The sequence below is a fragment of the Micromesistius poutassou genome (assembly GCF_964030765.1).
Source record: "Micromesistius poutassou genome assembly, chromosome: 7".
Classification (NCBI taxonomy): Eukaryota; Metazoa; Chordata; class Actinopteri; order Gadiformes; family Gadidae; genus Micromesistius; species Micromesistius poutassou.
In genome coordinates, this window is record NC_140277.1 from 18,601,857 (window position 1) to 18,627,938 (window position 26,082).

Below are 26,082 nucleotides of genomic sequence, written 5' to 3' on the forward strand. Positions count from 1 at the left end.
GAGATACAATATGCAACAAAGAGCAGACATGGTTACAATTAGACTTATTATGAAAGGACCAAAACAAACACACACACCCGTGTTATAACAACAGTGAATAGTTTGATAGTTAAGAGCAGGAGTTAGGAGCAGGCTGTTGTGAGGTAAGTGTTATAGTGTACTAATTTTGAAATATAACTCCTATTATATTAAAATGTTTATAAAGGAGTTGGTAGGTTGTTCCAGTCTCCAAGAGCCTTATCATTAAAAGCTTTTATTCATAATTCAAGTGAAATCTTTTGAACATGAAAAGGGAGATGATTATTATGTCTAAGATAATCATTTGAATATGAATTTTTCTGGATGAGTACTTCCTGTAAATAGATTCAATTAATACATTTGAAAATAAACAGGTATCAGTGCATCTATTGTCTATTCCTGAGATAAAGACGTTGCAGTTGATGTACATTATACGGTGGTGAGGTCGAAAGTGACAGTGAGTCACTAATAATTGAATATGACTTCTCATGAATCCATTACATCCAGCGTTTAGCTTTAAATAGGACTACTACAGTTTATGCTATATATCACTCATATTGTAAACAAATTATGTACTAACTCTTTCTCTCTTTCTTTATTTTTCGTATTTTCTGTTCTAACCAGATCAAATGTTGTATTATCTTTTCTGTATTTTTTATTGACTATTGTTTTATGTCATTTGGTGCGTGTGTACAAATGAGGCATGTCTGCCTTTGAGAGTTAATTTTGGTTGATGATGTCAATCACAACCAAAATTGTGATTGACATCATCAACCAAATATCCTGAGATTATTTATGTTGGTTAAAAAATATTAAATAATTTGAATCTCAGAAAAAAAAGATCCAGAGGGGTCAAGCAGCAGAAAGCAGACTCCATGAATAGTGACCGCTCTATGGAACAACCTATTCGGTTTCAGTCTACTGAGCCAAGGTAAGGATCTGTCAGATTATAAAATACATCAGACAAACATCCTGAGTCCTGAATCACAGATGGTTCTTGTGGTTCTAGAAGAGTCCAGCAGCAGACAGCAGACCCCCCTGGACCCAGCTGTGTCTCCATGGAGAGTGACCTGTGTACGAATGAACCTCCTAACCTTAATGATGGACGCCCCTCCAGAGAGGAGAGGTAGGAGTTCAAATGGATGATGAAAACAGACCAGTTGGTTGTAATCAGACTCTACTGATCAGACATTAAGTATGGAGAAACAAAATAGTTGAAGACCTTCAAACTCTGTTGATAAAGTTTAGTCCCTCCAGGCTTAACATCCAATAATTTGAGCAGATCTCCCAACTGTCTGTGACTGTTGTCCATCTCAGAGCTCAGCAGTGAAAAATCATGACACCATCATTAGTCTGAGTAAAAGCTGTGTGTGTGTGTGTGTGTGTGTGTGTGTGTGTGTGTGTGTGTGTGTGTGTGTGTGTGTGTGTGTGTGTGTGTGTGTGTGTGTGTGTGTGTGTGTGTGTGTGTGTGTGTGTGTGTGTGTGTTGAAGCCCAGAGCAGCAGGAGAGAGCAGACCCCCCTGGACCCAGCTGTGTCTCCATGAAGAGTGACCGCTCTATGGGTCAACCTCCTGAACCAAAAGATGGACGCCCCTCCAGAGAGGAGAGGTAGGAGTTTCAAACAGACTTTGAAAACCGACTAGTTGGTTGATTATGACTCTACTGATCAGACACAGGGCCGGATTAAGACATTTTGAGGCCTGGGGCTATTTACCAGGAGGGGGCCCCTATATCGCTCGGACACACATGACACGCACACAAACCATCGGCACGTGCACTGACACATCAGCGCTTTGAAGTCCACAGAACCACTCTACGAATATGATCGCACACTAGACAGTTTAGAGCCAAGGACAGAATGTATGTGCCATGACATACACTGTAGACTATAATAAACCAATAATGTAAATACTGTTAGATTTCAGCTTATTTCTAAACTGTTCGTATAGACTCTGTGTTGTGTATTTTTTCATCGTAGTAGTAATTCTTGAAGTGGAAATCAAGGAAGCTTGACAGGTTGGATCAGAGGGTGGAATAGATGGTTTAACAAAAGAACAGAAGCAGTCTCTCCCTTGATAAGGTATACGGCCCTGGCTATGCCCCAGACAACCAGGTTGGTTCGTCCTCGTTGGGACGTAACAAATGGAGAACTGTTGTAAATAAGACCTGGTATCAGTAGGAGAGGCACTGGCCTGTTCATAGTTCAATTTATTCCAAAGCAAAAGGCAATCAGATATGCCTGCAATGCAAGTGCAACATCTCCAGGGTGGAACGCATTTGAATTAGCCTTACATACAAACAAGCTTTTTTTTTTAAACTATTTTACACTTAAGGGAGCGATACATTTCATATCTGCACACTTGTCATTGTGACCTAGTACCTGGCTCTGGCCCTGGCTCTGGATCAGCATCAGTTGTGTCAGCAGAGCTTGTTCTGCTAGTATGGGCACCAGTGTTGTGCATGTACTAGCTCATTGAACAAGTTCATTTTTCTATGAACTTTGAACTGAACATAACATATTTTTAACTAAAGAACTTGAACTTGAACTAGTTCAGATTTTGTGACATTCTGAATTGATGCTTAGGTCCAGATGACATGTTTATTAAATAGAGTTACTGCCTTAGTTGTGATGAATGAAACAGGTGTACAAATAATATCCACAACAATCTCAGATTGTAGTGATGGGCAGCAGGTAATGGAGAGGATTCATTTTAAAAGATAAGCACAGAATACTCACTCCAACAGTTTTTCTTCGGTTTCTAAAAAAAACTTAATGAACTGAACACGAACTAGTTCAAAACTGAATTGGTGAACTATGAACGTGAATTTTCTTTTGTATGAACTGAACTTTGAACTAGTTCATGTGAAGTGTGAACTTGCACAACACTGACAGACTGGCTGGTCATGGCAATTGCTGTTGGTTGGCTAGTGGTGATAGATATATCACCACTTTTTTTCCTGAGGCCCCCTGGTGGCGAGGCCTGGGGCTGCAGCCCTTAAAGGTCATTTTCTAAATCCGGCCCTGATCATTAAGACATAACAAATCAGGAGAAACTAAATAATTGTAGCCTTCAAACTGTTGATAAAGTTTTGTCTGTCCAGGCTTCACATCCAATAATCAGAACAGATCTCCAACTGTCTGTGACTAAATCATGACACCATCATTAGTCTGAGTAAAAGCTGTGTGTGTGTTGTGTTGAAGCCCAGAGCAGCAGGAGAGAGCAGACTCCCCTGGACCCAGCTGTGTCTCTATGGATATACCTGTTGGGTTTAAAGATGGAAATCTGTCTATTGATCAAAGGTCAGGATCTGTCAGATAAAAAATACAGTTAAAATACATCAGCCAAACATCCTAGAGTCCTGATTAACAGATGGTTATTGTTTACTGTATCTAGAAGAGTCCAGCAGGAGAGAGCAGACCCCCCTGGACTCAGCTGTGTCTCCATGAAGATTGACCGCTCTATGGGTCAACCTCCTGAACCAAAAGATGGACGCCCCTCCAGAGAGGAGAGGTAGGAGTTTCAAACAGACTTTGAAAACCGACTAGTTGGTTGATTATGACTCTACTGATCAGACACAGGGCCGGATTAAGACATTTTGAGGCCTGGGGCTATTTACCAGGAGGAGGCCCCTATATCGCTCGGACACACATGACACGCACACAAACCATCGGCACGTGCACTGACACGCACACAAACCATCGGCACGTGCACTGACACATCAGCGCTTTGAAGTCCACAGAACCACTCTACGAATATGATCGCACACTAGACAGTTTAGAGCCAAGGACAGAATGTATGTGCCATGACATACACTGTAGACTATAATAAACCAATAATGTAAATACTGTTAGATTTCAGCTTATTTCTAAACTGTTCGTATAGACTCTGTGTTGTGTATTTTTTCATCGTAGTAGTAATTCTTGAAGTGGAAATCAAGGAAGCTTGACAGGTTGGATCAGAGGGTGGAATAGATGGTTTAACAAAAGAACAGAAGCAGTCTCTCCCTTGATAAGGTATACGGCCCTGGCTATGCCCCAGACAACCAGGTTGGTTCGTCCTCGTTGGGACGTAACAAATGGAGGAATGTTGTAAATAAGACCTGGTATCAGTAGGAGAGGCACTGGCCTGTTCATAGTTCAATTTATTCCAAAGCAAAAGGCAGTCAGATATGCCTGCAATGCAAGTGCAACATCTCCAGGGTGGAACGCATTTGAATTAGCCTTACATACAAACAAGCTTTTTTTTAAACTATTTTACACTTAAGGGAGCGATACATTTCATATCTGCACACTTGTCATTGTGACCTAGTACCTGGCTCTGGCCCTGGCTCTGGATCAGCATCAGTTGTGTCAGCAGAGCTTGTTCTGCTAGTATGGGCACCAGTGTTGTGCATGTACTAGCTCATTGAACAAGTTCATTTTTCTATGAACTTTGAACTGAACATAACATATTTTTAACTAAAGAACTTGAACTTGAACTAGTTCAGATTTTGTGACATTCTGAATTGATGCTTAGGTCCAGATGACATATTTATTAAATATAGTTACTGCCTTAGTTGTGATGAATGAAACAGGTGTACAAATAATATCCACAACAATCTGAGATTGTAGTGATGGGCAGCAGGTAATGGAGAGGATTCATTTTAAAAGATAAGCACAGAATACGCACTCCAACAGTTTTTCTTCGGTTTCTAAAAGAAACTGTTAATGAACTGAACACGAACTAGTTCAAAACTGAATTGGTGAACTATGAACGTGAATTGTCTTTTGTATGAAATGAACTTTGAACTAGTTCATGTGAAGTGTGAACTTGCACAACACTGATGGGCACTGACAGACTGGCTGGTCATGGCAATTGCTGTTGGTTGGCTAGTGGTGATAGATATATCACCAACGTCCCCCTGAGGCCCCCTGGTGGCGAGGCCTTTTTCTAAATCCGGCCCTGATCATTAAGACATAACAAGTCAGGAGAAACTAAATAATTGTGGCCTTCAAACTGTTGATAAAGTTTTGTCTGTCCAGGCTTCACATCCAATAATCAGAACAGATCTCCAACTGTCTGTGACTAAATCATGACACCATCATTAGTCTGAGTAAAAGCTGTGTGTGTGTTGTGTTGAAGCCCAGAGCAGCAGGAGAGAGAAGACTCCCCTGGACCCAGCTGTGTCTCTATGGATATACCTGTTGGGTTTAAAGATGGAAATCTGTCTATTGATCAAAGGTCAGGATCTGTCAGATAAAAAATACAGTTAAAATACATCAGCCAAACATCCTAGAGTCCTGATTAACAGATGGTTGTTGTTTACTGTATCTAGAAGAGTCCAGCAGGAGAGAGCAGACCCCCCTGGACTCAGCTGTGTCTCCATGAAGATTGACCGCTCTATGGGTCAACCTCCTGAACCAAAAGATGGACGCCCTTCCAGAGAGGAGAGGTAGGAGTTTCAAACAGACTTTGAAAACCGACTAGTTGGTTGATTATGACTCTACTGATCAGACACAGGGCCGGATTAAGACATTTTGAGGCCTGGGGCTATTTACCAGGAGGAGGCCCCTATATCGCTCGGACACACATGACACGCACACAAACCATCGGCACGTGCACTGACACATCAGCGCTTTGAAGTCCACAGAACCACTCTACGAATATGATCGCACACTAGACAGTTTAGAGCCAAGGACAGAATGTATGTGCCATGACATACACTGTAGACTATAATAAACCAATAATGTAAATACTGTTAGATTTCAGCTTATTTCTAAACTGTTCGTATAGACTCTGTGTTGTGTATTTTTTCATCGTAGTAGTAATTCTTGAAGTGGAAATCAAGGAAGCTTGACAGGTTGGATCAGAGGGTGGAATAGATGGTTTAACAAAAGAACAGAAGCAGTCTCTCCCTTGATAAGGTATACGGCCCTGGCTATGCCCCAGACAACCAGGTTGGTTCGTCCTCGTTGGGACGTAACAAATGGAGAACTGTTGTAAATAAGACCTGGTATCAGTAGGAGAGGCACTGGCCTGTTCATAGTTCAATTTATTCCAAAGCAAAAGGCAATCAGATATGCCTGCAATGCAAGTGCAACATCTCCAGGGTGGAACGCATTTGAATTAGCCTTACATACAAACAAGCTTTTTTTTAAAACTATTTTACACTTAAGGGAGCGATACATTTCATATCTGCACACTTGTCATTGTGACCTAGTACCTGGCTCTGGCCCTGGCTCTGGATCAGCATCAGTTGTGTCAGCAGAGCTTGTTCTGCTAGTATGGGCACCAGTGTTGTGCATGTACTAGCTCATTGAACAAGTTCATTTTTCTATGAACTTTGAACTGAACATAACATATTTTTAACTAAAGAACTTGAACTTGAACTAGTTCAGATTTTGTGACATTCTGAATTGATGCTTAGGTCCAGATGACATATTTATAAAATATAGTTACTGCCTTAGTTGTGATGAATGAAACAGGTGTACAAATAATATCCACAACAATCTGAGATTGTAGTGATGGGCAGCAGGTAATGGAGAGGATTCATTTTAAAAGATAAGCACAGAATACGCACTCCAACAGTTTTTCTTCGGTTTCTAAAAAAAACTGTTAATGAACTGAACACGAACTAGTTCAAAACTGAATTGGTGAACTATGAACGTGAATTGTCTTTTGTATGAAATGAACTTTGAACTAGTTCATGTGAAGTGTGAACTTGCACAACACTGACAGACTGGCTGGTCATGGCAATTGCTGTTGGTTGGCTAGTGGTGATAGATATATCACCACTTTTTTTCCTGAGGCCCCCTGGTGGCGAGGCCTGGGGCTGCAGCCCTTAAAGGTCATTTTCTAAATCCGGCCCTGATCATTAAGACATAACAAATCAGGAGAAACTAAATAATTGTAGCCTTCAAACTGTTGATAAAGTTTTGTCTGTCCAGGCTTCACATCCAATAATCAGAACAGATCTCCAACTGTCTGTGACTAAATCATGACACCATCATTAGTCTGAGTAAAAGCTGTGTGTGTGTTGTGTTGAAGCCCAGAGCAGCAGGAGAGAGAAGACTCCCCTGGACCCAGCTGTGTCTCCTTGAAGAGTGACTGGTCTATGGGTATACCTGTTGGGTTTAAAGATGGAAATCTGTCTATTGATCAAAGGTCAGGATCTGTCAGATAAAAAATACATTTAAAATACATCAGCCAAACATCCTAGAGTCCTGATTAACAGATGGTTATTGTTTACTGTATCTAGAAGAGTCCAGCAGGAGAGAGCAGACTCCCCTGGACCCAGCTGTGTCTCCATGGAGAGTGACCGGTATATGATTGAATTGAATTGAATTCAATCTCTGTGGATTCAGTGTCGTCTCCCAGGCTCAAATAATCATAGCAGGGTTTATAGTGATGTTAATTCTCTTTGTATGTCCGGGTTTTTTCGACGCAGACAACACCAGGGGAGGTCAAAGGTTCCCAGTGGTCCGTCTGTACAGCAGCAGCACACAGAGTTGAAGGTGTGTAAATGTACAACACTGAGTTCAGTCATGAATGACATGTGACCAACATCTCTCCTGGAGCTAACAGTCTGGAGCTAACGGTCTGGAGCTAACAGTCTGGAGCTAACAGTCTCCAGGCTTCCCTCTTCAGACCAGCAGGACGTGAATCCAGGACAGACGCTTCTGATGTCCTCAGTTAGTTCACAGAAAAGTTCTCATTGATGTTTCGTTCTGTTCCAGCGGATCAAGGAGAAAGCACACGCTTTTCTAGACAAGGAGGTGGAGAAGCTCTGGAGGGTTCTCTTCCCAGATTACACACAATGCTCAGAGAGCCAGAGGGAGGAGGAGGAGGAGGAGGTGGATGGTGAGGAAGAGGAGCAGAGGAGGCACGCCAGAGAGGGAGTGGTAGACATCACACTGCTCTGCATGAAGCAGTTGAAGCTGGAGGAGCTGGCCAACACACTGAAGAGCAGTAAGATACTCTTATTTTGAAAACAGATTAGAAAGTTTTTCTTATTTTAAAACAGAGCCGTAAGAGACTATTATATTTCTTTTAAAGACCTGTACTATTTATAAACACACATTCTTCTGTTGTTTTTTAATTTAGAAATGATTGCTAATGAGTGCCAACATAAAATCAAGTCTCATCTGATGGTGAAGACCCAGTGTGTGTTTGAGGGAATCGCTAAAGCAGGAGAGTCAAGACCTCTGAATGAGATCTACACAGAGCTCTACATCACAGAGAGAGGCAGTGGAGAGGTCAACAAGGAACATGAGGTCACACTGATTGAAACAGCTTCCAGGAAACCAGCCAGGGAGGAAACACCAATCAGATGTGAAGACATCTTTAAACCCTTACCTGGAAAAGATAAACCAATCAGAACAATGATGACAACTGGAGTGGCCGGCATTGGTAAAACCATCTTAACACAAAAGTTCACTCTGGACTGGGCTGAAGGCAAAACCAACCACGACATACACTTCACACTTCCAATCACTTTCAGAGAGCTGAATTTACTGAGAGATAAAAAGTTTAGCTTAGTGGAACTTCTTCATCACTTCTTTATTGAAACCAAAGAAGCAGGAATCTGCAGATACGACCGGTTTCAAGTTGTCTTCATCTTGGATGGTCTGGATGAGTGTCGACTTCCTCTGGACTTCCAGAACAACCCGATCTGTACTGATGTCACAGAGTCCACCTTGGTGGACGTGCTGCTGACAAACCTCATCAGGGGCGACCTGCTTCCCTCCGCTCGCATCTGGATAACCACACGCCCTGCAGCAGCAAATCAGATCCCTGCTAAGTGTGTTGACATGGTGACAGAAGTGAGAGGGTTCACCAACCCACAGAAGGAGGAGTACTTCAGGAAGAGATTCAGAGAGGAGAAACTGGCCAGCAGGATCATCTCCCACGTCAAGAACTCACAAAGCCTCTACATCATGTGTCACATCCCAGTCTTCTGTTGGATCACTGCTACAGTTCTGGAGGACTTCTTCAAAACAACCCAGGGAGAGGAAGAGATGCCCAAGACCATGACTCAGATGTACAGCCACTTCCTGAGGGTTCAGTCCATACAGGGGGACAGGAAGTATCATGGTAGAGCTGAAACAGATCCACACTGGAGTTCAGAGGGCAAGGAGATCATTGTTTCTCTGGGAAAACTGGCTTTTAACCAGCTGGAGAAAGGCAACCTGATCTTCTACGAGGCAGACCTGGCAGAGTGTGACATCGATATCAGAGCAGCCTCAGAGTACACAGGAGTGTTCACCCAGATCTTTAAAGAGGAGTGTGGGCTGTACCAGGACAAGGTGTTCTGCTTTGTCCATCTGAGCATCCAGGAGTTTCTGGCTGCCCTTTATGTCTTTAAGACCTTCAGCGACACTGGTGTCAATCTGATCTCAGAAGAACAACCAACCTCCAAATGTTCTTCTCTTATTAGAAATAAATCTGATCTCTTCTATGAGAAGACTGTGGACAAGGCCTTACAGAGTGAGAACGGACACCTGGACTTGTTCCTCCGCTTCCTCTTGGGCCTCTCTCTTGATACCAATCAGAATCTCCTACGAGGCCTGCTGGGACAGACAGGAAGTAGCTCACAGACAAATCTGAATACAGGGTCTTACATCAAGAAGAGGATAGGTGGAGATCTCTCTCCAGAGAGAAGCATCAATCTGTTCTACTGTCTGAATGAGCTAAACGACCGTTCTCTAGTGGAGGAGATCCAACGGTACCTGACATCAGGAAGTCTCTCCAGAGAGTCTCTCTTCCCTGCTCAGTGGTCAGCTCTGGTCTTCATCTTACTATCATCAGAAGAGGAGCTGGACGTGTTTGACCTGAAGAAATACTCTGCTTCAGAGGAGGTTCTTCCTAGGCTGCTGCCAGTGATCAAAGCCTCCAAAACATCTCTGTAGGTTCACTAATAGCATGTATTACAATACACAACACAGTATACATAATACTAGAATATAAGTTGTAATAATATACGAACCATCTCTGTAGGTTCATTAATAACATGCACACATGTACCATACACAACACAATACACATAATACTAGAATTTGAAGGTTATAATAATATACAAAACATTTCTGTATGTTTTCTAAGACCTTGTATTACAACACATGCAACACAATAATACTAGAATAATACAATCATCTACAATACATGTCTGTTGGCCCAGGCATAACAAATATAATCACTTATAACAAATATAAGTATACAGAGACCTAGTTATGATTTTTTTAATTTTTATAAATGTTAAAAGTGATATCAGTTCTGAAGAGTAACATGTTCCTGTCTCTTTGTGTGAAGGCTGAGTGGCTGTCATCTGTCAGAGAGATGCTGTGAAGCTCTGGCCTCAGTTCTCAGCTCCAACTCCTCTAGTCTGAGAGAGCTGGACCTGAGTACCAATGATCTGCAGGATTCAGGAGTGAAACTGCTCTCTGCTGGACTGGGGAGTCCACACTGTACACTGGAAACGCTCAGGTCAGTTTACTTAATGTGCATAATAAAGTTTTACTATCAGCAGACATTTAACTGATTCTTAAATAGTTGTCACAAGCCTAGACGTAATCATTGTATGCATGCCACCTAACATATTTGGAAATTCATACACATTAACTGTATAAATAATTAACTCTGAATTCTGAGTTTATATGGAATAATAATCTGCTCTTTTTTCTGAATTACTGTGTTAATTATCTCAGAATTCTGAGATAAGATTTCATGGCAAAAATAAATGTGCTGTTTTTGTGATTTAACAAGTTTTATTATGTTTTATATGATTGTCAATATAGTAATGTATGCAATTTTATCACTGTTACTGAAGTGAGTCCCCAATTTAGAGAGAAAAGGGGTCAAATCCTATGTTTTTGCCATTCTCCCCAAAACACACCGTGAATGTTCCACTCTGCTGAACGCAGGTGGCGTTCTTTACGTGACGTCAGACCTTTACCGAGGAAGTCTGACGTCACGACCGAGGGGCACCCCCCTCCTCTGTGAAGCTCCGTCTGAGCAGCTGTTAAGGGGAAGTAGAGCGAGTGGACCCAAATGCTCACACAGAGTGAGGCTGACAGACAGTAAATCAAAGGGTCTTTACTGAGGGACACAAATATGTAAAGGAGGGACTTGGGGCTTGAAGACTGGAGGGTAGTCAGACAGGGGAGGGGTCGGTGACAGGAGGGTAGTCAGACAGGGGAGGGGTCGGTGACAGGAGGGTAGTCAGACAGGGGAGGGGTCGGTGACAGGAGGGTAGTCAGACAGGGGAGGGGTCGGTGACACTGTACAGGGAGGAGATTGTTAGGGCGAGCAACGGAGCACAAGGACTCAACAATGTAGACACTAGGAGGGGCCAGGGACGAGGTACTGACTGTTAAGTGTGAAACAACGATCTAGCGATGATTGTATGAATTAAAAATGTCTTAAATTACATATTCAACTAGGGTCAGTTGTGTGAATATTTTTAATAGACAAATAGATAAAATAGATAAAAATGTTCTGAAGAGTAACATGTTCCTGTCTGTTTGTGTGAGTGTAGAGCCCTAAAGTAGAATAACAGACTCTTCTTAAAAAGTTTCTTTGAAGACACGTTTTCCAGTTGTTTCATTATTTATAAAACATTATAGATGTATAATTTATGTATAATTAACAACTAATTAACAACTGCATATTGTTTAAAGGCTGACTGGCTGCCATCTGTCAGAGAGATGCTGTGAAGCTCTGGCCTCAGTTCTCAGCTCCAACTCCTCTAGTCTGAGAGAGCTGGACCTGAGTAACAATGATCTGCAGGATTCAGGAGTGAAGCTGCTCTCTGCTGGACTGGGGAGTCCACACTGTACACTGGAAACTCTCAGGTCAGTTTTAGTCAATGTGCAAAGCAATTAAACTAATTGTTGTATGAAATGTATTAATAATTAAAATGGCAGTTTTACATAATGTGCAAACAGTTACGCCACAATGTTCCATATCAAAAGACATTTGACCGATTTCAAGTTCTTTGTTATATTTTTGGATTGTTGAGGAATTATTTTGGACGTTCTGACCATAGACTGAATAGCTGTTGACTCTCACCAAAACATTTACACTGGTCTGTTCCTTGTTATCAAGACATTTTTACACAATGGTTCAACATTCATGATCCAGCAGCTCATTTGCATGAAGGCTACAGACACCAGAAACAGCACATTGTGAAGGGACTGAAACAGAGGGGAATAGCGCTAGGAGAGATTTTGTTTCCCAGAAGCTATTTCCAGCAAACAGCTTCAAAAACATGTTTTCCTGAACTCATATGCTATGTTCACTTGTTGAGAAAACACCATAATATGTCCTCTTTAAGACGTAGTTCCTATGAGTTGCTTGAATGTGCGACCGCAGGACTGTGTGTGTGTGTGTGTGTGTGTGTGTGTGTGTGTGTGTGTGTGTGTGTGTGTGTGTGTGTGTGTGTGTGTGTGTGTGTGTGTGTGTGTGTGTGTGTGTGTGTGTGTGTGTAGGTTGTCTGGCTGCCTGGTCACACAGGAAGGCTGTGCTTCTCTGGCCTCAGCTCTGAGCTCCAACCCCTCCCATCTGAGAGAGCTGGACCTGAGCTACAATCACCCAGGAGACTCAGGAGCTGCGCTGCTCTCTGCTGGACTGAAGGATCCCCACTGGAGACTGGACACTCTCAGGTATGGAGAGGACAGCTCACCACTCAGGGACAATGTCTCCTACAAGGATCAGTGGAACATGTTACCGTTCCACTGATCGCTCATTATACCACAGTAAAGGGGACAACGCCCCTTTACTGTGGTATAATGAGAACACACAGCCTGTCATGATCTATTGCTTTTATAAAACTGTGAATGAATGAAAGTCATAGACACCCTCAATTTTGAAAAAGCGAGAAAGTCGGAAAAGCATTTTTTTTAACGAATACAAAAAAGTAATCCCTCCTGGCTGCCGGAAATTTAGCCTACTATCGAGTTCACTCACTGTGTGCCTATTGCTTTACAACATTTCCACCCTCTCCAGCAATCAACATATTTTTAGGCTTCAGTGAACTATGCTATTGCTTTTATATATAAATAAACAACAGTTCAAGTTAGGCGCGGAGTGATACTGAACTCTGTAAACTGAACGGGCGTCATAGCTGTGTGTATACGCTCAATATACAACAGTTGGGAACCAACCAATCAGATCGCTTGATTTAAGCCACCCGTTTTATAAATATAAATAAACAACAGTTCAAGTTAGGCGCTGAGTGATACTGAACTCTGTAAACTGAACGGGCGTCATAGCTGTGTGTATATGCTCAATATACAACAGTTGGGAACCAATCAGGTTGCTTGATTTAAGCCACCCGTTTTATATTACTAGATAATGTGCTCTCATTTAGAAACAACAGTTATGTTAATGTTTCAGTTTTTGGAGACAAAATGCTGCTCTCTTTGTTAACATGTGAATAATGTTCCCTTGTCTAAAGACAAAATGCTGCTCTCTCTTTGTTAACATGTGAATAATGTTTCCCTGTCTAAAGACAACATGCTGCTCTCTCTCTGTTAACATGTGAATAATGTTTCCCTGTCTAAAGACAACATGCTGCTCTCTCTCTGTTAACATGTGAATAATGTTTCCCTGTCTAAAGACAACATGCTGCTCTCTCTTTGTTAACATGTGAATAATGTTTCCCTGTCTAAAGACAACATGCTGCTCTCTCTTTGTTAACATGTGAATAATGTTTCCCTGTCTAAAGACAACATGCTGCTCTCTCTTTGTCAACATGTGAATAATGTTTCCCTGTCTAAAGACAACATGCTGCTCTCTTTGTTAACATGTGAATAATGTTTCCCTGTCTAAAGACAACATGCTGCTCTCTCTTTGTCTCCCCAGTGTGGAGCACGGTGGAGAGTGTAGGATGAAACCAGCTCTAAAGAAGTGTAAGTGTCTGTTTAGTTTGATTCATCTCAACACACACTAACTATAGAGATGGAAAGTCCATCCACACAGCAGGAGGTGACGTCGGTTCAGTCAAATCATCCTGGGAATGAAGATGATGGTGGACATCACCTTCATCAAACTGTTGATGTATAATAATTATATTCTACAATAATCTATATTTCGTTCTCGTTTGATATTTGCTTCCTAGTGAATGTTACGCAGCATTAAGAAATATTAACCGTGAGCGGCCAGCCGTACGAGGGCTGAAACGTGTGCGAGTTTGACCCCCGTGTGCAGGGTTCTAAATTAACTTTTTTGATTACCAGCCAATTGGGCTGGTAACTTTCTAAAGTTACCAGCCAATCAGAATTTCCACTAGCCAAATTTTTTGTTGATATTTGTTGTTGATATTCTCAATCTCATCCCCTGCCTCATTCCCCTTCCCGCCCCCAGACGTCTGTCCAACCAACCACCGCCGCGTTTAGTTTAACGCGGTGGTTCTCAAACGAAAAAAGTTTTCGGTCATCCCCCACTTTGGACAAGGGGGGATTTTCAAGCCCCACCTGCCCCCATCGCCCCAACACAATGCTAATGAAATACGCCAAGCTTAACATTTCCAAATTTATTGAAGTAACATCAAGTTACATCATGTTGTATCTAAATCTAAACTAAATAACATCAAATAACAGCAAGTTCAACAATAGAGAAAATAAAAGTGCAGCTGTGTTATAACTTGCATCAAGTTCAACAATAGAGAAAATAAAAGTGCAGCTGAAAGAAAAAAGAGTGAGACTTCTCCGGTGCTGGATCTGATGCCTATTCAGGAGCGGAGGAGTCAACTAAAACCGTCCACAGTGGATGATGTGCTTTTTTGCACGGCAATCTAAAGCACCACGCCAAACACCACTAGTGTAATTCCCCGGCGTTCCATCTTATGTGTCTGATTTTCCTTCGGGTGCGGGTCGGGCGTTGGTATCAATTTATAGCGGGTCTGGTCGGGTGCGGAATGTAATTTGCGCTACTGTCGGAACACGGGTCGGATGTGGTTTTAAGTTTTGCGGGTAAGGACGGGTGCGGGTTTGCAAATAAGAGGCGTGCAGGACTCTGCTCTGCTCATCTCTCTCCACTCCGCTCTGCCTCTGGCTCACACACACTCTGCCCCGGCCCCGCTCTTCCACCACTCGCCTCACTTTTTTAAATCCCCTTCAGCGCGAAACATGCATTTGCAACATCTTGCTCCGACTGTTTTTGACTGACTCATTTTAAAATGTTTAGCTACCCTGGCCTACACCCAAATTTAGGATTGAGTTGCAATCGGCAAGGCAGGTTAACGAGCACAGCGACGCGGCGCCCCCGATATAGAACGACCAGTTGGAGCGCGGCGACGGCACCTATTTTATTGCATGAACAAATATTGATATATATCTTATATCGACATTCTGCTTGAAAATAGGAGATATGACTTTTGGCCCATATCGCCCAGCCCTACTGTCAAGCTTTCGCTCCTACCATAAGAAACATGGAGTTTTCAGTGACACTTCCTCCCGTTTGTCGCGCCCCACCTGCACGTCTCTATTCCCCACCAGTGGGGCGCGCCCCACACAACATCACGTAGCATCACCACAGTGCTCATGGGAAATGTAGTCAGTACCGCCCAGGGAGCGAGAACAGTACGACAATTCACCAGGACGTCACAATTGGTTCTTCCGGGTGGCAAAAGCCGAAGCGTTCTCCGATGGCACCACTAGTAAACAAACCCTTCCATGTCATTTGACCAGGGCAGAGCGATCCAGAAAACAGAGTCAATGGCTTGAATGAATGGTTTTCTTCTTGCGGGGTGCTACAGGACGTCTCATTAATATATATAAATATAACTTATATTATATTAATATTGTTTACGTCATCGTTTCAACTCCAGATCAACAATGGTTTTATCTATGTAACTATGTTCACAGTAGCCGGCTGGATGGCTTCAGGTCAGTGGCAGCCGCTCGCGTTCTGCCACCCGGAAGTGTCCTTACGGCTATTGTTTACTAACATTCTGAAGTGTCCTTACGGCTATTGTTTACTAACATTCTGAAGTGTCCTCACGGCTATTGTTTACTAACATTCTGAAGTGTCCTTACGGCTATTGTTTACTAACATTCTGAAGTGTCCTTACGGCTATTGTTTACTAACATTCTGAAGTGTCCTTACAGCTATTGTTTACTAACATTCTGAAGTGTCCTTACGGCTATTGTTTACTAACATTCTGAAGTGTCCTTACGGCTATTGTTTACTAACATTCTGAAGTGTCCTTACGGCTATTGTTTACTAACATTCTGAAGTGTCCTTACGGCTATTGTTTACAAACATTCTGAAGTGTCCTTACAGCTATTGTTTACTAACATTCTGAAGTGTCCTTACGGCTATTGTTTACTAACATTCTGAAATGCCGTGTAGAGTGGCTCTGAGATTGCCTCATGCATCACAGGCCAAACTGGCGTAAAGTAAGTTTTTATGAACACCCGCCAAAATGATTTTTAACCCGATATGATTTGTAGCTCCGATGCTACGTGTGAGGGCCGCCCAGCGAGGACCCCCCCCCCCCCCCCCCATCCCATTTAGTAGATCTAAGGCCCAGACAGGACCAGTGCTTTAGTAGATCTAAGGCCCAGACAGGACCAGTGCTTTAGTAGATCTAAGGCCCAGACAGGACCAGTGCTTTAGTAGATCTAAGGCCCAGACAGGACCAGTGCTTTAGTAGATCTAAGGCCCAGACAGGACCAGTGCTTTAGTAGATCTAAGGCCCAGACAGGACCAGTGCTTTAGTAGATCTAAGGCCCAGACAGGACCAGTGCTTTAGTAGATCTAAGGCCCAGACAGGACCAGTGCTTTAGTAGATCTAAGGCCCAGACAGGACGCCCCGAGTGCTTTTCATTCAGGGAAACACAAGGAAGGTCTTACATTGTTTAGGAGATAAGGTAGGATATAATAATAACGACAATATCCGATGCCCCGCCCACAATCAGGACGGCGGCGGGAACAAGCAGCCTGTAGGGAACAGAGAGCGGAGGACTGTTAAGGGCTGGTTATGGTCCCACGTTCACGCAACGCAAGGGGGTGACGGACCCCTTACGTCCTTGCGGACCCTCCTTGCGTCCACCGCGAGGGCCTGACGTGCGCCTCCCAAAAATTGTAAGCTTCCGTCGAGGCGACGCAGCCACAAGGGCTGTGATTGGTCCACTCACTAAAACCCGACGCAGGACCAGAAAGGTTCAGGACTGCGTGGAAGCGTCTGCGGGGTCGTTGCGTCGACGTGGAACCATAAAGAGCCCTTTAGTCTGCCCTATAATAACGGAACAGCCCCTCATAGTGTTGCAGTACGGTATACCGATACTGAAACCGTGTCACAATAGCCGCCATTTAAACGCTACCAGACCGCATGTTATTAGTAGTGCTACTCTAACCCTGAGTGTGTTAAAGGGGACATATTATGAAAACAACACTTTTCCTGGGATTTGGGCTGTTGTTTTGGGTCTCTGGTGCTGCCACACGCATACAAACTTTGAAATAAGTCCGTACATGCTTTTTTGAGTGAGATATGCATTTCTGAAAGTACCCCGCCTACAGTTACCAAACGAGCGAGTCAGTTTCGGCGCCCCCTCCTACGCGGGAGGAGGGGGGGGGGGGGGTACATTTGCATATTACCACCCCCTTCCCCACCAATCAGAGTATAGATACGATTTTGTGGACCTGGACCAGCGGACGAGCGCTGGGCGGAGATGTTCGCGCATTTCAGAAGCAGGGAGATTCCATACAGAAATAGATGTGACCGCCTGGCAGGGAGAAGCTCCCCCGCCGGAGCTCCCGGACTGCCGCCAGAACTCCGGCGGCAGTCCGGCAGCCCCGCTCCGGGAGTACGGCGGGGGAGCTTCGGCGGCAGTCCGGCAGCTCAGCTCCGGGAGCACAATCCCTTTCTCCTCCATGTCGCGGTTCAATCCGGACTTCAGAGAGTCAAAGCCAAAGTCCCTTTCCCCCAATTCTTCTGAACCATGGCCGAGATAACCCCCACTACGAGTCTTTACTTGTTGTGGAAGTACCAGAGACGTCAGACGCAGTCTTTATGATTCATAATATCATCAGAGGCGCACATAGCTTTTGGCCCTGATATTAGATATTATATTATATAGATACCTATATATTATATAATGTATTATTATTATTATTATTATTATTATATAGATATAGAGCTCAGGGAGTCCGCAAACGGCAACAATCACTTCTCCTCCATGCTGTGGTTCACTCTGACAGCTCATTGGTCAATGGGCAGCAGCTCATTTGCATGAAGGCTACAGACACCAGAAACAGCACATTGTGAAGGGACTGAAACAGGGGAATAGCGGTAGGAGAGATTTTGTTTCCCAGAAGCTATTTCCAGCAAACAGCTTCAAAAACATGTTTTCTGGAACTCATATGCTATGTCTACTTGTTGAGTTGCTTGGATGTGTGACCGCGGGACTGTGTGTGTGTGTGTGTGTGTGTGTGTGTGTGTGTGTGTGTGTGTGTGTGTGTGTGTGTGTGTGTGTGTGTGTGTGTGTGTGTGTGTGTGTGTGTGTGTGTGTGTGTGTGTGCGTGCAGTGTTTTGTGGTCATCAGTTATTATTTTCTCTCATAATATGGAGAGAAAATCAACAACCCTCCCGTCAACAACCCTGATCGCCCCCCCCGTCAACAATCCCAAACGCACCCCCCCCCCCCCCCCCCGTCAACAATTCCGATCGCCCCCCCCCACCGTCCCCCCATCCCGATCGCGCGCGGGGGGGGGGGGGGGGGGGGCGCTCGGGCGGAGTCTCTCCTAGGGCACAATTCAGTGTAGAACCGGCCCTGGTAACGGTGTCTTGTTCTCCCCTCAGATGCCTGTGAACTCAAACTGGACCCAAACACAGTCTGCAGAGAACTCTCTCTGTCTGAGGACAACAGAAAGGTGACGCTGGTTAAAGAGCTGCAGCCGTATCCTGATCACCCAGAGAGGTTTGACTACTGGCACCAGGTGTTGGGAAGAGAGGCTCTGACTGGTCGCTGTTACTGGGAGGTAGAGAGGGAAGGAGGTGTTGATGTGGGAGTGACATACAGAGGAATCACAAGGAGAGGACGGGGTGATGACAGCGAGCTTGGAGGGAACAACAAGTCCTGGGGTCTTCTTTGTTATGATGGTGGTTACTCTGCCGAGCACAACAAAATACAAACCTCCATCCGTCTCCCCCCCGCTGGCTCTAACAGAGTAGGAGTGTATCTGGACCGGCCTGCTGGCACTCTGTCCTTCTACAGAGTGTCCCCAGGTGGAGGAGGGTCCTCAGACACACTGACACACATCCACACCTTCAGGACCTCCTTCACCCAGGAGGACCTCCTCCCTGGGTTTGGGTTTTGTTCTGGTACCTCATTCTCTCTGAGTCAGTTGTATTGACACACACACACACACACACACACACACACACACACACACACACACGTTCTGTTGTTTCTTTTAACTCCAAAACTTTTTTTTATGCAACAGGGAATTCATTATCCTCAATATCATATCTTTGGCTTCCTCTACAGTTATAAAGATTAATTGTTCAGATGAGGAGAGTTTGATGATGAAAGCTATTTTAAAAAGGTGTGTTTTCAGTAATGCTCAATAAATCGCTCAGTTATCAGTAATTATTACATTTCTATCTTTAGTGATCGCTCTATTGGTAAATTCTGTAGTGTATTTGTATCAAACACTTTATTATTCTTGTACAAACACAATCATGTCGCTTTATATTATGTTGATGTTGATTTGATTCATGACGATGATTTAAACAGTCCTTAACTTGACTGAAACAAGCAGAGTCATGGATCTGGATAGATAGTGTATTAAATGTACTGAGGTTATGAATCTGGATAGATAGTGTATTAAATGTACTGAGGTTATGAATCTGGATAGATAGTGTATTAAATGTACTGGGGTTATGAATCTGGATAGATAGTGTATTAAATGTGTTTTTTAAGTAATTTAAGTAATTTATTCTTCAACCTACAAAAACAAATAATAATAAACCAATAATCATGTTTAAATGAATGTTTGTATGTAGTTTTTTAAACAGAAATAAAATAAAGTTGGTGCTATAACCGAGTATGGCCACTAGATGGTAGTGTTTCTACTTTATTCTAATTGTATGAATCGGAGCGGAGCGGAGGGGGGCCGGGGCCGCTCTGGTTCACCCCCCAGGTCCACCACTAAGCTCTTAGCTCCGCCTCCAGGACGCGGGAGGGTCCACCGTATGGGGGCTGTGAGGGAGTCCCATGGCTGTGGCGGCGGATGAAGACGTGTCTGGCCCACAGCAGGTCCTTGGGCACGTAGGACCGGGGAGCGCAGTGGCGAGATGTCGGAATGGGGACCAAGGCCCCAGCGACGCCCCGGGACCCCGCCTGATGAGAGTCGGCCGACCAGGGGGACGCGGCCTCTGGGAGGAACTCCCCCGGAGCTGGCAGTGGCTGGCCCTACACCAGCTCGGCGGAGGAGGTCTGGAGGTCCTCCTTGGGAGCAGAGCGAAGACCAAGCGTGACCCACGGGAGGCGGTCGGCCCAGCTGCTGTCCGTAAGGCTGCAGGGGGGAGGCCCACGGGCCGTTGGAGCGGCGCACGATGCCCAGGCGTTCCGTGGTGGTGAACTCCCCCCTGGCCCCTCGCCAGCTTTGCGGAGTCGAGGCGCCGAGCGTAGACTGGAGGGCCGACGGTGGTGATGTGGTGCTCCACGCCGTGCTTAGCCACCGCCGACCAGAACGTGGGTGTGGAGAGGACAGGGAACTCGGCCAGTGAGCGCTGATACGGATCCCCTGTGGCGAATGTGTGTGACAGGCAGAGCCCCCCCACCCCTCCAAGCGTGCAGGGGTATGTAGCAAAGGCCTCAGCATCCATCAGGCGGCAGTTCGTAACATCCACTAGCAACCTGAAGGCACAGAGGAAGTCCGCGCCGAGGATCGGTGTAGACACAGCGGGGCCGGAGCGGGGCCGGAGCGGGGCCGGAGCGGGGCCGGAGCCGGAGCGGGGCCGGAGCGGGGCCGGAGCGGAGCCGGAGCGGAGCCGGAGCGGAGCCGGAGCGGAGCCGGAGCGGGGCCGGAGCGGGGCCGGAGCGGGGCCGGAGCGGGGCCGGAGCGGGGCCGGGGGGCCGGGGCCGGAGCGGAGCCGGAGCGGGGCCGGAGCGGGGCCGGAGCGGAGCCGGAGCGGGGCCGGAGCGGGGCCGGAGCGGAGCCGGAGCGGGGCCGGAGCGGAGCCGGAGCGGAGCCGGAGCGGAGCCGGAGCGGAGCCGGAGCGGGGCCGGAGCGGGGCCGGAGCGGGGCCGGGGGGCCGGGGCCGGAGCGGAGCCGGAGCGGGGCCGGAGCGGGGCCGGAGCGGAGCCGGAGCGGGGCCGGAGCGGGGCCGGAGCGGAGCCGGAGCGGGGCCGGAGCCGGAGCGGGGCCGGAGCGGGGCCGGAGCGGAGCCGGAGCGGAGCCGGAGCGGAGCCGGAGCGGAGCCGGAGCGGGGCCGGAGCGGGGCCGGAGCGGGGCCGGAGCGGGGCCGGAGCGGGGCCGGAGCGGAGCCGGAGCGGGGCCGGAGCGGGGCCGGAGCGGGGCCGGAGCGGGGCCGGAGCGGAGCCGGAGCGGAGCCGGAGCGGGGCCGGAGCGGAGCCGGAGCGGGGCCGGAGCGGAGCCGGAGCGGAGCCGGAGCGGGGCCGGAGCGGAGCCGGAGCGGGGCCGGAGCGGGGCCGGAGCGGAGCCGGTAATGTAAGTAATGTATTTTTCTATCAGTCAAAAATAGAGAAGAAGATAAATCTATCTAAGCTGGGGTCTCATGAACACTCATGATTTCAGTCGCACACTGTTGACACAACGTGTGCGTCGTCATGTTGTACCAGAATAAAGAGGACCAGAGTGAGAGCAGGTCCTGTGTCTCTGGGTCGTCCTTCCCTCGTCGTAGACAACCACACAAGTCTGCGGACAAACACAACCGGTGACACATGACATATTACTATGAGACAACGGGGTGGATAACACGGGACAACGGGAGAAACCAGGAGACAAATGCACGCATTCACTGTTTTAGAGACGGATGTGTTTTTGGGGGCTGCGTTCCAACAGTGACCGCTAGGGGGAGACAAACACACAACGGTCAACGTACGGCCTTTCTCCTTGTAAAGCCTGATAATGGAATGATAAAATGCGAGATATAGACATCAAACCTCTAGTATAATATGGTCTAATATAATAATATAATAATAATAAATAATAATAATATATTAATACACAGCCCCCCCAGAATTCACCATAACCAAAAGAGCATAACTGAGAAGTCCTTCAATAAACAATAATGACAGACAATTAACGTGGCGGTGGCCAATCAGGCGGCCGGGGCCGGAGCCGGGGGCCGGGGCCGGAGCCGGGGGCCGGAGCCGGGGGCCGAGGGCGGGGCCGGAGGCCGGGGCCGGGGGCCGGGGGGCACATACCTGGTGCCGTAGGTACGTATAGGCGTGCCATTGGCGGCGTCCATCCGCGGGCCGTGTCCGCCAGCCATGGTGTCCACAGGCTGAGCTGGCAGGATGCTGCGCTGGGCGCCCGAGTCGACCAACAGACGCCGGCCGGAGATGGAGTCGGTGACAAACAGCAGCCTGCAGTCACGGCCAGCACCCCTAGCTGCTAATGAGTGCTGGCCCTGGCGTTTCCCTGCCCCGCGAAATTGCATGGCTGGCGACACTGCTTAGCCTTGGCTCCAAACCTGGCATGGTGATAACACAACCCGTCGTCGCGCTGGCGGCGGGCCGTCACCGCGGCTGCGGTGCCGAAGGTGTCCTCCGAAGGGGTCGGCGGGGTTGAAACGCCATTGGTAGGGAGCAGTGCGTGCACAAACTGCTGCCGATTGGCAAGGAAAATCCTGTGTGCTTCCGCAGCCAGCTGGCGGTAGTCCTTTGAGGCGGAGAAGGGGGAGCAGGCTAGCGCAGTGCGCACAGGCGCTGGAAGCTGCCGCAGGAAAATGTGAGTAAACAGGAATGCGGGATCAGCCGAACCCAGCACAGCCAGCATCCTCTCCATCAACTCGGACGGCCTGCTGTCCCCTAGGCCGTTAAGGGACAGCAGGCCGTCTGCTTTCTCCAGCTCCGACAGTTCGAAAAGTTTCATCAGGAATGCTTTGAGCGCGTCGTACTTCCCGACCGCCGGTGGAGCCTCTAGCAGTGCCATCGCTCTGGCCGTCGTCGAGGCATCCAACGCCGCCACCACATGGAAGTACCTCGTAACGTCCTGCGTTATTCCTCTTAGCTGGAACTGGGCTTCCATGTGCTGAAACCACGGCCGCGGGTAGCGCTGCCAAGATTCGGGCAACTTGATGGTCGCGGTGCAGACGCTTACAGCTCCTCCAGCCCCGCTCGGTCCAGGCATTGCAGAGCAGCCGTTGCTTTCTTCGGGTTTCGACATAGTTCTTTATCACGTCGGGGTCACCAATGTGGAAGTGAGGAAAACAACGACACAGGAGACGAAGGCAGGTTGGGTTTGTTTACTACCAAACAATTCACATACAGCCAGGGACCAGGTGTGCCGGCCAAGGACCTCCCCTTCCTCCACCCGCCCTCTCTCTTAAAGGACCTCCCCTTCCTCCACCCGCCCTCTCTCTTAAAGGACCTCCCCTTCCTCCACCCGCCCTCTCTCTTAAAGGACCTCCCCTTCCTCCACCCGCCCTCTCTCTTAAAGGACCTCCCCTTCCTCCACCCGCCCTCTCTCTTAAAGGACCTCCCCTTCCTCCACCCGCCCTCTCTCTTAAAGGACCTCCCCTTCCTCCACCCGCCCTCTCTCTTAAAGGACCTCCCCTTCCTCCACCCGCCCTCTCTCTTAAAGGACCTCCCCTTCCTCCACCCGCCCTCTCTCTTAAAGGACCTCCCCTTCCTCCACCCGCCCTCTCTCTTAAAGGACCTCCCCTTCCTCCACCCGCCCTCTCTCTTAAAGGACCTCCCCTTCCTCCACCCGCCCTCTCTCTTAAAGGACCTCCCCTTCCTCCACCCGCCCTCTCTCTTAAAGGTTAGGGTGAACGTCTCCCTCTAATGCCCTGTAGGTCACTACACAGGATTATATATAATATAATAATATAATAATAATAAATAATAATAATATATTAATACACAGCCTCCCCAGAATTCATCATAACCAAAAGTGCATAACTGAGAAGTCCTTCAATAAATAATAATGACAGACAATGAACGTGGCGGTGGCCAATCAGGCGGCCCGAAGGCTGCGTTTAGCAGGAGGGGGTCAAGGGCGGCTTGACAGCCGGAGCCGGGGGGCCGGAGCCGGGCCGGAGCCGGAGCCGGGCCGGAGCCGGAGCCGGGCCGGAGCCGGAGCCGGGGGCCGGAGCCGGAGCCGGAGCGGGGCCGGAGCCGGGCCGGAGCCGGAGCCGGGCCGGAGCCGGGGGGCCGGAGCCGGGCCGGAGCCGGAGCCGGGCCGGAGCCGGGGGGCCGGAGCCGGGCCGGAGCCGGAGCCGGGCCGGAGCCGGAGCCGGAGCCGGGCCGGAGCCGGAGCCGGGGGCCGGAGCCGGAGCCGGAGCCGGGGGCCGGAGCCGGAGCCGAACAAAAAAAAAAAAAAAGGAACAAAGGGAGAAGTCTTCCCCTGGCCAAAGGGCAGACCGCCTTCCCGCCCTTCATCCCCCCCCGCCGCCGCCGCCTCCGTCCTCGTCCGAGGGGGAGGAGCCGGGGAGGAAAACGTCCTTCTCGGGCGTGGCTGGGCGGAGACCACGCCCGAGAAGCATCCGTGGCGGGCGTGGCCGGGGGCCCACGGGGCCGTCGGGGGGCGGGGCCAGGGGGTAGGAGTACTCGTGCTTGGGGCCGTCCGTCTTGGAGAAGTGCACGTAGGAGGAGGACGGGTCGCTGTGCAGGAAGTGGTCGCGCACGGCGGCGTGGCGGTAGTCCTCGTAGCCGGTCCGCCACGCCCGCTCTGGACCGGACTCCCAGCCCCGCTCTGGACCGGACTCCCAGCCCCGCTCTGGACCGGACTCCCAGCTCCGCTCTGGACCGGACTCCCAGCCCCGCTCTGGACCGGACTCCCAGCTCCGCTCTGGACCGGACTCCCAGCTCCGCTCTGGACCGGACTCCCAGCCCCGCTCTGGACCGGACTCCCAGCTGCATCACGTTTTGAACTACACACTTTTCCCATCTAGCTTCGACTGGGTTTTTGGATTTTCGGTGCTGTTAAAGTAGCATTAATAATCGACAATCCAAAAAGCCAGTCGAAACTAGATGGAAAAAGTGTGTAGTTCAAAACGTGACGCAGCTTTTACTTCTTCGCCACCTACAGAGTTTGTTATGTACGATCATTCATAAACCCCGTGTTATTTCCCGTAGACATTTGACCGAGGGAACCGGAGCCTCGGAGGCGGGACTTATTCTTCAGAGGTCCATACACAATGAGACACAAATACACAACATATAAAAAGACAAGAGACAAAACAACGTGACCAAATACAACCGATAAAATAAAACACCTAATAGACCAACACATAATAAAAGTCTACTCCGTTTAACCTCTTTAAAAAAATAAAGCGCGTTAGTGCTGTTTGAACGTGCCGGCGAGGTTTAACCCTTGTTAAGTGCATTAACTGCACTAGGACCATAGGAACACGTCTACCTACTGCACCTGACCCCGGGCAGCCTGGACCTCCGAGCCGATGGTAGGAGAGCAGGTCCCTCCCAGAGGGGCCGGTCAGAGCTGCTCAACGCCCCGGGCCTTCCTCACCACCTGCCCTGATGTGTGAGGGGGGGGAGCTGCTGGGGGTCCACCATTCTGCTGCCAGTTTCCACCACTCTGGGTGGACGGGTTTTGTTGTGCACTGAAACATGACCAAAGCAAGAGATAAAACCAGAGGTCACAATGGACTCGATGAAAGACCTGTGAAATAAAACCATCGGCTTCTTGTCAGCGTTAAACGTATTCAATCAAAGTAGAGTCTCTGCACGCCCTTCTTGCATACTGCGGATGTGTTTGACTCCAAGGTGAAGCACTCATCAACCACTGCTCCCGGGTGTCTGTAGGACAGTCTCCACAGGCGGGCCCTTAATCGTACACGGTGAGGATGAGCGGGGAGCTCTACGGCGGTCCGTTGCCATTTCTTTAGTTTTGTTTGTGTTTAACTTGAGGAAGTGGTTGTCGCAGC

At 47.9% G+C, this 26,082-nt stretch overlaps 2 protein-coding genes across 4 annotated transcripts in view; both read left to right on the forward strand.

Annotated features, from left to right (window-relative positions):
• The window catches only part of LOC311350681 (NLR family CARD domain-containing protein 3-like), a 240,816-nt gene that overhangs the window by 66,975 nt on the left and 147,759 nt on the right, over positions 1 to 26,082 (forward strand). The gene's annotated exons all lie outside the window — the stretch shown is intronic.
• LOC311350084 (NACHT, LRR and PYD domains-containing protein 6-like) lies at positions 1,120 to 19,632 on the forward strand (the record flags this gene model as incomplete). Its single annotated transcript, XM_084470119.1, has 13 exons — positions 1,120 to 1,144; positions 1,515 to 1,626; positions 3,414 to 3,530; positions 5,335 to 5,451; positions 7,047 to 7,163; positions 7,447 to 7,513; positions 7,736 to 7,967; positions 8,103 to 9,903; positions 10,308 to 10,481; positions 11,675 to 11,848; positions 12,485 to 12,658; positions 13,860 to 13,906; positions 18,802 to 19,632. The coding sequence occupies 13 exons, from the start codon at positions 1,120 to 1,122 to the stop codon at positions 19,353 to 19,355; spliced, it is 3,711 nt and encodes a 1,236-aa protein (XP_084326245.1). The 3' UTR covers positions 19,356 to 19,632.